The sequence below is a fragment of the Monodelphis domestica genome, chromosome 8 (assembly GCF_027887165.1).
Source record: "Monodelphis domestica isolate mMonDom1 chromosome 8, mMonDom1.pri, whole genome shotgun sequence".
Classification (NCBI taxonomy): Eukaryota; Metazoa; Chordata; class Mammalia; order Didelphimorphia; family Didelphidae; genus Monodelphis; species Monodelphis domestica.
The window spans coordinates 191,847,851-191,864,577 of record NC_077234.1 but is presented as its reverse complement, the minus strand read 5'-3'; the positions used below and the strand labels follow the sequence as shown (position 1 = coordinate 191,864,577).

Sequence of the window (16,727 nt, the reverse complement as noted above, 5' to 3'; positions counted from 1 at the left end):
ATTTCTGATACAAATGTTAGAGTTCAAATGTATAATGATTTGAAGATATTACATATCTTATGATAGTCATATAATTCAAAAATTCATTAAAAAGGTATTCATAAAATACAGTAAAGCTATTCATTCTTAGTTAAGAATTTAAAGGACATGAAGAGGCAGTTTAAAAAAATAGCTGCTTATCAATAACCAAAATGAAAAAATCTTTATAATTTTGGAGAAATGAAAATAACCATCAAATTTCCAACAATTATAAAAAATGATAAAATTAAGTACTAGCATACCTGTGTCAAAATAGGAATGCTATTATACTGCTGGTAAAGTTGTGGATTGGTCCAACCATTTGGAAAGCCATATGGGATTCAATAAGAAGAATTGAAATAATGGGCATATCCTTTGAGCCAGTCATCATAAATTTGTCACTAAAAGCTCTAAACACAAAATATTGCTTCCAGTATCTTAGGAAACAATATTCTCTTTGAAGTTTAAATAAGATGTTGCAAGAGAGAGGAAAAGAGTCATTCACCCATCATCATGATTATTAGAACATTCCATCCACAGACTGCTTTTGTGGAATATTGTTTTTCCACTCTGATTTCAGAGAAATCACACTATCACTGTCAGTTTCAGATGAGGTAGAATTAGCTTCTCTTAAATGGTCATTTCTATTGATCAAAATTTCCAATATCTTTTATTCATAAATATCTAGTCCAAGTTGTAATGAATCATTTTTCTTTTTCCTTACCCAGGTTGGGAAAATCAGGAAGACTGCTGCTCGGAAAAGAGAATATCATGTCCTCTTCATGGTTGTCACAGCTGTCATCTGCTACCTAATTTGCTGGGTACCATATGGAATGATTGCATTACTTGCTACATTCGGCCCCCCAGGAGTAGTGTCTCCAGTGGCCAATGTTGTACCATCAATTTTGGCCAAAAGCAGCACTGTATGCAACCCAATCATCTATGTACTTATGAACAAACAGGTAAAGTTATTGATAGAATGGCTAAAAAGTAACACTAGGGGGTAGGTACTACCTGCAAAGAGGATAGAAAAGAGCTTTTGCAGAAGGTGGGATTTGAGCTGAGTTTTGAAGGAAGACAGTGGTGGTGGGGAAAGATAATATTATCAGTTTGAGGAGACTGTTGGTGCACAGAAGGAGTTAGTATGTGTTCAAGAAACTGCAAGTAGACCAGGATAAGTTGGTTAATAGACTGCATTGAGAGGAATTCAATATGAGAAGACCAGCAATGTAGGAAGGAACTATGTCTTGAAGGACCTTTTGTATCAAAGAGAGAAGTTAATATTTGATCCTGAAGGTTGAGTTGAGTTTATTACATATGGATATGACATGGTATGGGAAAGAAACTAGAAATAAGTTCTGAACTTTCTGCCAGTGTGTTGGAGTAAGCAACAGTGGGAATATCAAGAGAGAAGAAATTGTCAAGACTGACAGTTGGTGGGGGAAAGGGCAACTGGGAGTGGCAGTTGAGTGTTGTGACTAGCACTTCCTTCCTGCTGGCTTTACTTCCTTCCTGGTGTTGGAGGTGGGAGGAGCTTGTTCAGCCCAGTCTGGAGTGGTGTGCCTCTTCTTGGTTCAGCCCGAAGACATAGGCCCAACCAGCTCTGAAGGTCAGACTTTCTTGTTGCTTTCTGTCTACTGCTAAGATTCTGAAATAGACAAAACTAGTACAGAGGACAGGAGTGGGAGAAACCCTCCACCAGCTTGTGAGGCCTGGCCTTAGCACCAAAGCTGAGGAAGACTTCAACCTTATTTAAGGACATCCCTTGCCCCTCTTTCCTGATACCTCTAAAGTCTAAATGGGTTTGAATTCGCAGTCAGATAAGTGGACTATCTTTTCTGGGCATAGAAGGAGCTGAACATCAGTTCAATCATTCAATGACAAACAGTCCTTATCAGACCCCTGCTGCTTCCTCTCAGCAGGTAGCATCTCTTCTTTGCCCCAGCAGCAGTATTCCCTCTCTCCCTTCAACTCCTCCATACCCTGCTACAAACCTTCCTTATCCCCTATTCTTAATATTCTCCCTATCTTTTCCCAATAAATATAAGAATGGTCAGACCTAAGCCTTAGAAAAATCATATTTATAGCTGAACAAAGTATGGATTGCAGTAGTGGGAGAATTTAGGCAGGAAACAAAAGTCAATAAGGTTATCCTAATAGTACAGAACAGAAAGAAGATTGCAAATGTAGTCATAGTGGCTTCCTTCTCTCTCTAAGAATTCAACGAATTTAGCAGGTTATTTTCAAAGTTATTCTCTTTATCTGTATTTTTTATTGGTTTTCCTTCTGTTCCATTATGTGCCTTTTAAACATTGCTTTAATTGCCTTCTCTCTTATATTCTTCAAAAAACAATTGGCAACCTATTGCTAACCTTTCAAACTGAGAAAAATAAAATTAAATACACTTTATCAAATATGCATAATCAAACAAAATGAATGCTCATATTGGCCATGCGAGAACACTTATGTCTCATTGTGTAACCTGAATACATCATTTTATTATCAGGAGGGTGTAGCATGTTTCTTCAATGGTTTTTTGGAATAGTGGCAGGTTGTTGCATTAATCAAAATTAAGTCTTTCAAAGTTGTTTTCCTTTCCAATGTTTTTGGTATTACACAAATTCTTTGCATTCTGCTTATTTTACCATCATCCTATGCAGAACCCCAGATGCACAACCTATATGCCATCATTGGTTCTTTACTCCTTATCTACAATATAATCTCTTGACAAGATGTATTGATTTCACCCTTGTAATGTGTTATGTGTGCCCATTTTCAACCCCAATACTGCCATCCTGATGCAGGTCTTCATCTCCTCAAACTATTGCAATGTTTCTTGAATCGTTTATTTTCCCAGAAGTTTCTCTCCATTTCAGTCTTTCCTACATTCAGTCACCAAAGTCTTTTTTATAAAGCAAACAGCTCTTACCCCTACTCCACTGCCTTCATAGGTTCCCTATCACCTTTAAGATCAAATATAAAATTGTTTGGCATTTAAGGTCCCTCTTATAACATAGCTTCCCTTGCTTTTCAAATATCTAACACTTCATACCCAACTACTCCCATGAACTCTTTTGCTGTTCCTTGAAGAAGACATGCTATCTCCTCATATGTCCCCTACTGTGTGGTAGGCATTGTGCTAAGCACTTTATGGGCATTATTTAATTTGATCTTCACAACAACCCTGGGAGATAGGTGATATTATCCATATTTTTCAGTTGAAGAAACTGAGGCAAACAGAAGTTAAATGACTTACATAGAGTCATCTAGCCTGTAATTGTCCTCTTGGGATTTAAAGTTAGATCCTCTTTCGACCAGGTTTAGCACCCCTTAGTTCACAGCTCCATCTAGCTGCTTACATGATAATTTACACATTATCTTCCCTATTAGATAATGAATTTCTTGAGAGAAAGATTGTCTTTTGTGTTTTTTTTATATCCCCAGCACTTAGTACAGTGCCAAGATAATAGTTGTTTCTTAATAAATGTTTATTGAATGACTTCACTCTACCAATTGATACAATACTGCCCAGATTTCTCTGAAAACATCCTTTTTAATTTTTTTCTTTGTATATAGTTTAATTGTTCACCAATATGGGCTAGGGATTGTGCTAAGCACTTTATTTTTCATTTGACCTTCAAAACCCTGGGAGATTGGTGATATTATCCACATTTTACAGTTGAGGAAACTGAGGCAAACAGATGTTAATTGACTTACATAGAGTCATCTAGCCTGTAATTGTCCTCGTTGAGATTTTAATTTAGATCCTCCTTCCTCGCTTAACTATGGACCAACTTGGGATCATGTGTTTTGGTTGGTTCTTATGCAGGTTATCTACAAATTCCATATCCCCATTTATTATACTTCACTGCTTTTATGTTTTGTGAAACTCACAGTTTTATGAGGTTATACTGTTCATAACCTGCCACCATTCTTTCTCCTAATACTTTGTAAATGAAAGGCTCTACTTCATTCAAAAGAATCAGAATAGATAAAAGGAGTGTTGGAGTAGCTTTGTATATTAAGAGGGTTCTGCAAAGCACTTCCCATTTCAAATGGCACTGCTGATTTCTGCTGCCAGACATAGTTCATCACTTGAACTTTTGGTAGCACTGATCCGGGATACTAGGCAGTTAAGGAACCATACTCCATGGACGTAGTACATTTGTTTTAATAATATAAAATGCCATTTCCTTAGATTATTTCAGTGATGACACTGTAGCTTTTGACCCAATATAGCTATGCCAAAATAAAATAGTTATTTAACAAAGGACTGTTTTTAAAGGAAGAAAAGGTTATTTTTCTGGGTATAGATGAGAGTAGTCTGAAGGATTTCATGTGTAACACGACTAGAAATCTGCTAAGTATACAGTTTATTGAAAAAGCTATAAATTTACTAGATTCAAAGTTTTCAATAGACTTGTAATTATCACTAGCTCATTGAGATGCAAATGTGTCTGAGCCATTGACTAACCTATTAAGTGAGCTGAAAACACAATTAAGAGAGAACCAGGAGAGAAAGCTAAGGTAAGCTGGAGTAATTCTTTTTTTTTTAATTTATTTGTTACAAAAATTTTATTCTGAACTCTTACCTTTCTACAATACTGTGTATTGGTTCCAAGGCAGAAGAGCAGTAAGGGCTACTCAATAGGACTTAAGTGACTTGTCCATGGTCACAAAGCTAGGAGGTATCTAAGGCCATATTTGAACCCAGGACATCCTGTCTCCAGGTATGATTCCCTATTCACTGAGCCACCTAGCTACCCCTGAAGTTAATCTTATTGGAAGCATCAGTTAAAGGAAACATACTAAGATAATATTATATAAGTGGAAAAAAACTAATCAATAAACATTTATTATATGGCAAACATTAAACTAAGCTCTGGGGATAAAAAATAAAAATGAAACAGCCCCTGTTTTGAGGAAGCTTATATTTTATGGGTAAATACGGTGTATATGTATGTCCAGCCAGGTCAGGTCAATAAGAATTTATTAAGCACCAACCAGGTGATAGGTAATGGACTGAGCTAAGTACTGAGGATTCAGATTTGAAAAAGATCCATTATCTTCAAGGAGTTCACATTCTAACGGGGGAGAGAACATTCAAAATACTTTGTATTCACAAAATTTATACAGGATAAACTGGAGACATTCTGAAAAGGAAGGTGCATGATCTTCCATGTGGGAGAGGGCTTCAGAGTCAGGACTTTCTTAGGAAATGACCTTATGAGGAGCTTTGAAGAAACTGAAGGATTATTAGGGGTATGGTTAAAGCCAAGTAAATTCCATAATTAATAATCACCTTGTCCAAAGGCAATATTCCAAGGAGATAGAAGATAAAAATAATTACATGTGAAGGACAGGAAGTCTAAGAAAAAAAAAACAATTGGATTCACTTACCAAAGAGTCATGGGGACCAGAGATAGAACCAGGTGAAAATACCTTGGGTGAACCCAACTCCAAGTAGTACAATCAAGGTAAACTTCTGAAAACCATATGAATATCCCTTGGTGCCTTATTATAAGAAAAAATCATAGTAGCTAGAGAAGAATAACAACAAAAAAGAAACAATGGCACTGGGGAATCTCTGTGACTAACACTTTGCATAAGTTACATAGCTGTATTTCAAGCTGAGGAGATACTCTAGGGACTTTAGGTTTTGTTAGGTATTGGACTCACAGAGAATGATTATAGCAGGACAGTAGCATTGTGCCTCTTTTACCAGGTGACACAGTGAAGAGACTATGGGACTTGATCACAGGATGGCATAATTTCAAATCCTGCCTCATATACTTAGTTTCTATCTGGCCATTTATCCTTTCTGCCTCAATTTCCTTATCTGTAAAATGTGGATAATAATAATAATTATTTCTCTGGGTGGTTGTGAAGATAAAATGATTTAACTTATGTAATTTTTTTTTCAAAACTTAAAATGCTATCGAAATGCTAGAGAATACTATCCTAAGTCCAAATCTAGTCTTAGACACTTGTGGGTTCCTAGGCAAGCCACTTAAGTGCTGCCTGCCTCAGTTTCCTTATTTGTAAAATGGGTATAATAATAGCACCTATTTTTTAGGGTGGTTACTAAAGTGAGATATTTTTTAAGAGCTTTGCAAACTTTAAAAAGCTAGACAAATGTTATTGCTATCATCATCATCATTATTATTATTTTTAAGTTTTTGCATCTCTTTTCTTATTCCCAGAGCTCCCTCAGAGTCTGCAAACTGGTCAATCCTAGAGGATCATTTTCTCTGTCATGAACTGACCTAGCTGTTCTTATAACATTGAATTCTGTGTTCATAATTCACCAGATTTCCTGCAGGGCTGAAACTACTACTGTCAAATTTCATGGAGTTGGGTAAAGGTATGGAGTACTTGGAATGGGAGGAAATTTAGAATAGAAGCCAGGGCAGAAAGTGGGTTGAGATTAGAACCAATATGCAAAAGGTAAAAAAGGAACAAAAGCAAACCTGAGTTTACAGATTGTACAGTAGTTGTAGCCTAGTATTTAGAGCTGAGTCACAGGCTGTACCCATAGAATAATAAACAATCAAATCATTCAAATAACCACCAAAGGATGGAACTAAAGTCAGGTAGGGGCTATAAATAAAAGTTGGGCTTTTTTTTTTCTTTTTACAAGGCAGATAAAGATAGAGGATCAAAACAAAACTAGAATCTGTAGCAGGAACAACCAAATATAATTGATTCAACCCTCCATTCTGCCTGTTGATATAATAAGCAGTCTCAGATTTCTGGTTTCTCCTCAGGAAGTGCAAGTTCTCTCTTGTTTATGCCCCAAGATTTCAAGAAAATAAAGAAAGTCCTCTGCTTGGTATAGAGCCCAACTGATTGGAGAAAGGAAAAGTTGGACTTACTTTCTCATAGGGAATCTTATTCTATAATAAAGCAATCAACAAGCCTTGAATAAAGGCTTATTGGGGTCCTGGCAATTTGGTTAGGTGCTGGAGACTCAAATACAAATGTGATGCAGTTCTTGCCCCTCAAAGAGCTTGCTTTCCATTAGGGGAATACAAGTTTCATAGATAAATAAAAAAGACCTTTTCTAGAAGGTGGCACTTGAATTGAGCCTTAAAGGGACATAGAGGTTTTAAGAGTGGCTATGAGGAGGAAGAATATTCTAGAGATGGGATAAAATATGTGGAAAGTTACAGAGGCAAAAAATGAAATTGTATGTTTAGGAAATAGAAGTAGACCATTTGGGTTAGAATATAAAGTGAGCTAGGTGGTTCAGTAGATAGAGTGCTGGGTGTAGAGTCAGGAAGATTCATCTTCTTATGTTCAAATCTGGCCTCAGACACTTACTAGCTGTGTGACCCTGGGCAAGCCATCTAACCCTGTCTGCCATCATCGCTTCACTATCTCTGCTAAGTAAGCTCCCAAATGGGGTCATGCAGACTTGGACATGATTGAAATATTTGAACAATAGGCTAATAAAGGAATGTAAAATCAGCCTGAGAAGGTATATTTAGATCAGATTGAGAAGGGCTCTAAATATGGATGAACTGACTATAAATTTCTATTTATAACCAGAAGGTTTTGGCAATGGTTCTAACCATTCTTTTATTTATTTTTGGTAGGTAATTTTAAAAACATTTATTTAATTAATTAATTTGGAATGTTTTTACATGGTTACATGATTCATGCTCTTTCCCTCCCATAGATATGCAATGAGTTTTACGTGTGTCACTGGTCAAGATCTATTTCCATATTATTAATATTTGCACTAGGGTGATTGTTTAGAGTCTACACCCCCAATTATATCCCCATTGAACCATGTGATCAGGCAAATGTTTTTCTTCTGTGTTTCTACTCCCACAGTTCTTTTTCTGGATGTGGATAGCATTGTTTTTCATAAATCTTTCCAAATTGTCCTGGATCATTGCATTGCTGCTAGTAGAGAAGTTCATTCTGTTAGATTGTGCCACAGTGTATAAGTCTCTGTGTACAATGCTCTCCTGGTTCTGTTCCTTTCACTCTACATCTATTCTTGGAGGTTGTTCCAGTTTACATGGAATTCATCCAGTTGAAGATTCCTTGTAGCACAGTAGTATTCCATCACCAACAGATACCACAATTTGTTCAGCCATTTCCCAATTGAAGGGAAGCCCCTCATTTTCTAATTTTTCCCACAACAAAGACCATAACTATAAATATTTTTGTACATGTATTTTTCCCTATTACTATTTGGGCTATAAACGGAGCAGTGGAATGAATGGATCAAAGGACAGGTAGTCTTTTAAAGTCCTATAGGCATAATTCCCAAATTGCCTTTCAGAATGGTTGGTTCAGTTCACAACTCCACCAGTAATGCATTAATGTCACAATTTTGTGACATCCCCTCCAACATTTACTTTCCTTTGTTGTCATATTAGCCAATCTACTAGTTGTGAGGTGATACCTCAGAGTTGTTTTGATTTGCATTTCTCTAATTATAAAAGATTGGAACACTTTTTCATGTCCTCATTGATAGTTTTGACTTCTTTATCTGAAAATTGCCTATTTATGTCCCTTGACCACTTATCAATTGGGGAATGGCTTGTTTTTTTTTTGTACCATTGATTTATCTACTTATATATTTGAGTAATAAGTCCTTTTTCAGAGGTTTTTGTTATAAAGATTTTTTTCCCAAATTCGTTGCTTCCCTTCTGATTTTGGTTGCATTGGTTTTGTTTGTACAAACTTTTTAAATTTAATGTATTCAAAATTATTCATTTTACATTTGTTTCTAACCCTTCTTGAAAAAACAACAAAGCTAAAAAGACCCCCTTTAAGAAAAGAGGAGATTGAGACCCAAGCATAGAGATGGGAAGTCCTAGGTTCCAATCTGACCTTAGACACTTCCTATCTGTGTGATCCTGAGCAAGTCACTTAAACCCCATTGCCTAGCCCTTGCCAGTCTTCTGCCTTAGAACCAATACACTGCATTGATTCTAAGATGGAAGGCAAGGGTTTAAAAGGAACAAATAGGGAAAAGAGGAGATAAACTGGGTAAACAAGTAGCACAGGTATGGAATACAAAGTTAAAATGCATGTTTCTCAGACCACAGTTCAGAATAGCAATTAACTTCAAAACCACAGGGCAATTTAGGAAAAGTGTACATAGACTCAATAAATTTTATTTAGAACAAGGAAACAAAGGTGATGCTAAGCACATAAGTGAAGGGTGTCAAAATACATCATTAGTGGGAGATAAATGATAGAAACAAAGAAATAAAGGGACTAGTAAAGAACAGAAATAGAAGGCAATTTAGGACACAAAGCTGGTCCCAGAGAATATCTGGGAAAATGTCACTAAGATGAAGAGGAGAGAAGGAAAATAGCACAAATTACAGATAGGAAAGAACAAATGTAATAGGTAAACAAAAAAAGGAATCAAGGTAGAAGAGAAGTAGGCATGATGTAAATCTGCCCATAGATAGAATGAACATAAAGAAAACACACACACACACACACACACACACAAATACACGAAGGTGGAAATAATGATACAGATTTCCTTTGAATTTACTTAGACAAAGTGAAATTGGGCAAAAGCTAGAAAAATGTCTAAGATACTTCCTGAAATGCTATTGATAATAATTTAGCATCAAGAATATTTGAAAAATTGGAATAAAGTTGACTGTCTGATTAAAACCAATGTTTGGCAGAAGTTTTCAGTATAATTTTAGAGTGAAAGAAACAGCCATATCTATGAGAAAATTACTATTTTTCTTCATTGTCTTGCAGAAAACATGAAAGAAAAAAATAAACATTTGTTTTCTCCCCAAACAGTACAAACAAGTTAAAGTAATAATATGGTGATAATGTGAGGGAAACAATCTAGACTTGAAAGGAGCATTGGGGAGAAAATGGTCATGGTATTTACCTGAGTGGCCACAAAAGTAGCTTGAGAATAGACTGGACAATAGAAGACCATATTTCTTCTTGAATGAATCATCTTGTGAGTATGGCAGAATATGGTTACTGGGTATGATTGTTTTCGTGTTTACAATGTTGGTACTTTATGTATTGTCAACCTGGAAAACATGGAACCACTAAAGTAGTTACAAAAGAACAAGTTTTTATTCAGGACAAGGGAAACCCAGTTCTTACGGCCACCACACAGAATTATGTGCATACACGACACCAATACCACACCAAGCTAAGCTCTGAGACTTTGGGAACAATGTCTCAGGAATAATGTACCACCAATGGGAATCTCCACCTTGGGCATTTCCAACATGCTACTCCTATCTAAGCTGAGATAATTGAGTACTTGAAGGTTTACTATTCTGTCTAGGAGTGACTTACTAATCCTATCTAGGGTGATTCAGGGGTACCTGAGGGTTTCATAAAACAAAATTGCCCGTATGGATAATTGAGTTGAGTATTTTTGGTACAAGAAAGGAGGAAGCAACACTATGTGTATGTGGGTACATTGATTCCTCACCTATTGTGGGAGTTATACTCCAGAGACCCCCACAATAGGTGAAAATCCACAAAGCAGCAGCATTATATTTATTTTATTATTTTTACACATTTTAAGGCTTTATAAACCCTTCCCACTCTCCAATAAATCTTTTCCAACCACTTATTAACCTACAGCCACTGAGCCAATCAGTGCCCAGGATACAGAACACAGTGCTGTGGTTAGCTACCTTTAGACCTTGCAACTAACCCCCCCATATATATTTAAAATATTCTTATCCATTTTAATCCATTTTATGTTTACATGAATTTGTCTAATCAAGTCAAAACTAGCCACTCTGCTCTCCTCAAAGAGGGATTACCAGATGAGAATTATATCTACTTCCCTTTTAATCGAAAGGAAACAAATTTTATGTTCAAGTTGCACTCTTAATGAAGGAAGGAGTGTTCTAAGTTATCAACCCAAATACTTCTATTTAATTAGAAGATAGAAGTGAGTAATATATGTGTTCTAGACACAGAGTATATTGTTACATATAAAAGAATGGTTGCCTTAAACTGTGACCGTGAAAATATGGTTTCAAAATGGTTCAAAATATGGTTTCAAGGCTTTGAATTGTCAAAACTGTAAAGATAATTTTTAGTGTCTTGATTTTATATTAAAAAAATAAAGTGGTTGACATTGGAAAAATTCCCAAATATGAAATACCCAAGTCAGCTGGGTTTTATGGAGATTTTAATTAATATAAATTAAGGAATTAATGAAAGGGAGAGAGAGAGTAAGAGGAAATAATGAGAAAAGGGCTAGGTCAGCCTAGGTCAGCCTAGGCTTAAACCTTAAGAGAGAGATCAGTCAGTCTTTTATCAACTCACCACAAGATCCTTCCAAGCAAAACTCTAGTGTTCAGAGAGACCCTCCAGTTTAGCTTCTGAGCTGAACTAAGTTCAGCCAGAGAGAGAGAGAGAGAGAGAGAGAGTGAGAGAGAGAGAGAGAGACCCAGCAGCCTCCTCTGACTCCTGACCTCCAATTCAGCTTTTGCAAGCTGACACTTTCAGAAGCCTTTCTGACCTCCTTTTGAAGAGAATTTTCTCCTATGTCACCTCCCCTAAGTTCTCACATCTACAAATCACAGTAGACATTTTCAGAGGACTGACCATTCTTAATTCACATCTTCTTTAGTTCTCAACTTCTCTGGGTAGACTAAAACTTCTGAGTAAGTTCACACCTCTTTGCCCCTTGCAAGTTTGCAAGTTGCTTGGCCTTTTAGTGATTAATTTGACCTTTATAGGTACTTAACACCCTTTTGTATTAGATCTAAAAATAGACCTAGCTTAAGGGTTCTTGCTTCACATTAAGTATGGGTTGGGGACTTTTCATTGTTCAATCAGGAGTTTACAACTTTATTTTCCTCTAAAGTATGCCTAAGTATGGGTGGAGTAATGTTAGAGTTTCTACCTACATTCCTGACTAAGTACCTTCATTGAAAAATAAGGGGATAGCAGCCTTAACCAAAAATGTTCTAAGGTAGAGTCTAAGAATTTTTAAGATTCACAAGTCTGAGAAATTTTAAGATTCACAATATCCTCTACTAGGTATAGGGATATGTTCTTCTCTACCATTCAGCAAAAGGGAGATTTTGGTTCCTGACAAGAAGGAGAAGAAGCCGGAGACCATGAAGCTAGCCACTCTGCTCTCCTTAGAGGGTTTACCAGATGAGAATCATATCTGTGTGTTCCCACCACCACTACCACCACCTAAGATACCTAGTATACCTAATATTAATCTAGGGGAAACAAATTTTGTGTTTAAGTTGCACTCTTGGTCAAGGAAGGAGTACTCTGAGTTCTATATCCAAAGATTTTACAGTCTTCTCCTCAAATGTCAGTTTCACAAAGATCATTACATATAGTGAATCTCTAAATCCTTTTAGCCAAGCAAAAAAGAAATCAGAAAAGTTATGCAGATTAAACATATAAGTCAATACACAGAAATCGAGTTCTTCAACTTGGAGCAAGATATATCAGTAAGAGAGATACAGAGACAGACAGAGTCTTTGATCTTATTAAAGGAAACATTCCCTAAAATCTCTAGGGACTCTATGTGAGAACAGGGAAATGCTAGAGTTACCAGATCCTTTACATATTGGCTTCTGCCCAGAGACTTCCACTTTCTCTGGAGACATTTCCTTGAAAGGCAACTAAAGTCACATATAAAGCTGTGGTTAATTTTGCATGTTTACGACTAAAAAATACTGTAAGAAAAGAAATAGAAATGTTGTAAAGGAATATATACAAAAAACTGATGACCTGTAAAAGAAGGATAGATTCTCAAATAAAAATATAATTCATTTTATAGAATACCTTATTTCCTCATTTTGCATTAACTATCCAAGCATCTATGATTTCTTTGGTATAGGTGCTCTTTTAATTAATGCTGATCTCCACCCTTCAGTACATAAAAGCCTTAACTCAGAGTTCTACAAGGCAACCTCAGAAGCCCTCAGTAATGGCACATATGATGTGCTTCAATGAGGAATGTTTTTTCATGAGATAAACCCCCAGACCTTGGTGAGTGGAGAAAGAAAAAGGGAGAGGAGTCATATAATGAGGATTGCCTTTGGTGGTAGGAGATAAGGAAAGGAAGATATGAGAGAGGAACTGTGATGGAAAAGGAAGAAGAAAGAGTTGTAAATGGCAGTAAGGAACAATTGGGATTCGTATCCAGAACTTTTCCTGAACTACTGTGAGCATTCCTTTAAGTATAGTTATTTTTCTTGAATAGCATTACATTGGTCTAACTCTGGAAAATGCCACCATGGGGTCCCACTGGCCTGAGTGATGATTGTCTTGTGGGACCAACTGTATATACATAGACCAGTTCAAATCATGATCCTATTTCTTCCCTCTCCATCTCTCTTTTAGTTTCAGAACCATAATCTCCCTATGATCAATATTGCCATTGATACTAAGAAGAGATTATAGTTTCACTATCCCCTTAAGTATTCAAAATTTTTTCCTGTGGTTGTCACTACTCAATATCTATTATTAAAATGCAAGCCTTTTGAGAGCAAGAGCTTTCTTCATTTTTATAGTTGTATCCCCAACATTTAGCACAATGCTGGGTCCATAGTAAACTGTCGGTAAGTAAGTTTTAAAATTGATTAATTTTCATCTTGCTTGGACTCACCTGAGCTTGCCCTTCATTGGCAAAGCCTTAGAGAAACTAGTTATCTCCTGATTGGCATAAGGCATCAGAGGAGGATGAAATTTAATGAAGTCAAAATTGCACACTATTTGAGAGTAGGAAAACTTTTCAGTAAAAGAAAATCTATAATACATGTGTAGGTCTCTCTCTCTCTCTCTCTCTGTATGTATTTTTATGAAATCATTGATAGAAAGATCATTTTTAAAAAAAAAGCTGTTACCTTCTATCTTAGACTTGAGAAAAACCCTTTGAATCCAAAGCAGAAGAACAGTAAAAGCTAAGCAATGGTGGTTAAGTGACTTGCCCAGTCACACAACTAGGAAGTATCTGAGGCAAAATTTGAACCCAGGACCTCTTGTCTCTAGGCCTGACTTTTGATCCACTGAATCACCTAGCTAAAGATTTTTTAAAAGTAATTTAAAAGTACTTTTAAAAATCGCATCTAGAAAGTCATATTTTTGAATGATTCCATGTCTATTGCCTATGCCTGACTTTTCTAAGATCAGTATATTTGACAAAGCTCCCTTTTAAAAATATTAATCAGATTTTGTGACTGGGATAATTTTGGGCAGTTAGATGTAGAGAACCCCTTAGGAGGTACCCTTTTAAACAAGCTATATATAGTAAAGATTCACAGTTTAATATATATTTCTCTTTTTAACCCTATTTTGTATGATGAAATGTTCTTCTTTATTGTTGTTTGTTAAATTCAGAATTAAAAAAAAAATAAATTTTGTAAAGAAGAGGTCCCTTTTTATTAAATCCTTCCTGTTCCAAACAAAGTCTGTGTCTATAGACCCTTCGTGAATTTCTTTAAAAGTAGTTCTTGAGTGATATGAAACTGGATATATATCAGTTCATGCAAAAATATAGGAGGAAAATTTTATTGCAGAAAACAATGACCATTTCCAGTTCAAGAGATAATATGCCTCAAGCCATCCTTAGAAATATTAGAGGCTTGTATTCTGATTACTGGAAAAAAACAGTTCCTTTGATGGGGACAGAGCTTATAAAAACTTTTTAGTTTTAAAAGCATTTTTACCTGAGAATAGCCATAACCTCAGCAGTAATAATAATAAAAACAATAAAACAATCAGCATTTTTATAGCTCTTTAAGGCTTAGAATTCATTTTACATATTCTATTTAATTCAGTTCATACAATGCTAATGTCAAGTAGGTCCTTTATTATCTCCTTATTACAGATGAGTAAATGAACTGAGAAAGATAAAGTGAATTACTCAGGGTCATATAGCCAGTGAGTGTCCCAGGCAAGATTCAAACTGACCTTTTCCTGACTCCAAATCCAACCCTTCAGTCACTTTGAAGAAGGACTCATCCATCCCTATTAATTGCCAACAAATGGCCACATACAAGACAGACAAGCTAGTATGCCTAAAGCAACAGAGTACCCTAAGAGAAATACCAAAGTTAGCAAGTGCCAAGCAGTTTAAATCACCACCTGCTCCTTGATCATTGTTATGGTAGAATTTGGGGTAAGGGAAAAACAAGAGGAAAATATATAAATAAATTCCAATTTATTGTTTGGGATGGGTAGGTAGGAAGGAATAAGGGTTTAGGAATATACTTATTCTCATACTTAATTTAAAAGATTATAACTAACCAAACTATATTACTAAGCTAAAACACTAACTTCCCAAATATCCCAATCTCACACCAGGAGATCAAATCAAATTATTCCTAGATTTTCATAGACACTTTTCAGGATGTCTTGAGTGAAATGGGATCACTTATTGGATTCTATTATTAATGGTACTCCAAATCTAGGTATAATTTCCTTAATCAATACTTTCACCACAAAGTTAGCTGTATTTGTATTTGATGGAAAAGCTTCAGGTCATTTGGTTAATCTATCAATAATTACCAAGCAAAACTTGTATCTTCCAGCTTTTTGCATGCTGATGTAATCAATCTGCAGACTCTCAAATGGACAATATGCTAAAGGTCTACCATCTAAACCTTTCTCTCTGAATGCTCCTTGATTGAATTTTTGGCAAACAGAACAGCTTGAGCGGTCATTTCCCCCAATACTTATTCCAGGATCAACCCATTGCCTCTTTATGATGTCAGTTATAGCTTGAGTACCAAACTGATTTTTTGTGTTAATGGCTTGACACAAATAGGTATACAAGTCTTTTGGTAACAGCAGCTTTCCTGTATCTGTTAACCATATACCATGTTCTTTTCTTGCTCCAAACTTCACTTTCCATTTATCAGATTCTATAGCTGATATAATATATAGTTCATAATATACACTGGGGCATTTCTGGCAGCAAATTTTGCAGTTTTATCAGCTCTATGATTTCCTTTAGCAACTGAATCTCTTCTATAATGGATTAACGCTTTAGGCTTCTGGATAGCATCCAACAACTCAGTTATTATTTCTGCATGAGCAATTGGTTTTCCCAATGTAGTAATAAAACCTCATTGTTTCCAGATCGTTCCTGTAGCATGACAAACATAGAAAAAGCATAATGAGAATCTGTGTAAATGTTTGCACTTTTTACCAGCAGCCAGAAGAAATGTTTCCTGTAAAGTGATCAACTCTGCACTTTGAGCACTAATGTAATGATCCATACCATAGTGTCTCAAGTTCTGTGACAAGTGTAGCATCTGCACATCTAATTCCATTACACAAATTTGAAGATCCATCTGTGAATAAAACCAAATCTGTATTTTCAATTGGAGTGTCTTTTAAATCCATCCTTGGAATATCCACTAGATCTACTACTTCTAAACATTCATGTAATGGTTCACCATTCTTTGGCAAATCAGGAAGAAGTGCAGCTGGGTTTAATACACTACACCTTTTCAACTTGATGTTTTCACTACCTAGAAGTATAATTTCATACTTAGATATTCGTTGGTCTGAATATGCTTGAGTACAAAACTTCCTCATTTGTGCTTCTATTTGATGTGAACAAAATATTGTCAATGGACATGCCAAAACTAATTTTAATGACTTCTGAACTAACACAGCTGCAGCAGCTACATCCCTTAAACAAGGAATTGTATCTGTAGCAATTGGATCTGGATGACAACTATAGAATCCAATTG

The 16,727-nt window shown here is 35.9% G+C and overlaps 1 protein-coding gene across 1 annotated transcript in view; it reads left to right on the top strand.

The window, feature by feature from the left end:
* LOC100019224 (pinopsin) overlaps window positions 1–16,727 on the top strand; it is a 334,695-nt gene that overhangs the window by 218,647 nt on the left and 99,321 nt on the right. Inside the window, exon 5 of the mRNA XM_056807670.1 lies at window positions 747–980. Coding sequence (XP_056663648.1) covers window positions 747–980 — 234 coding nt within the window. The remainder of the gene's footprint in view (window positions 1–746; window positions 981–16,727) is intronic.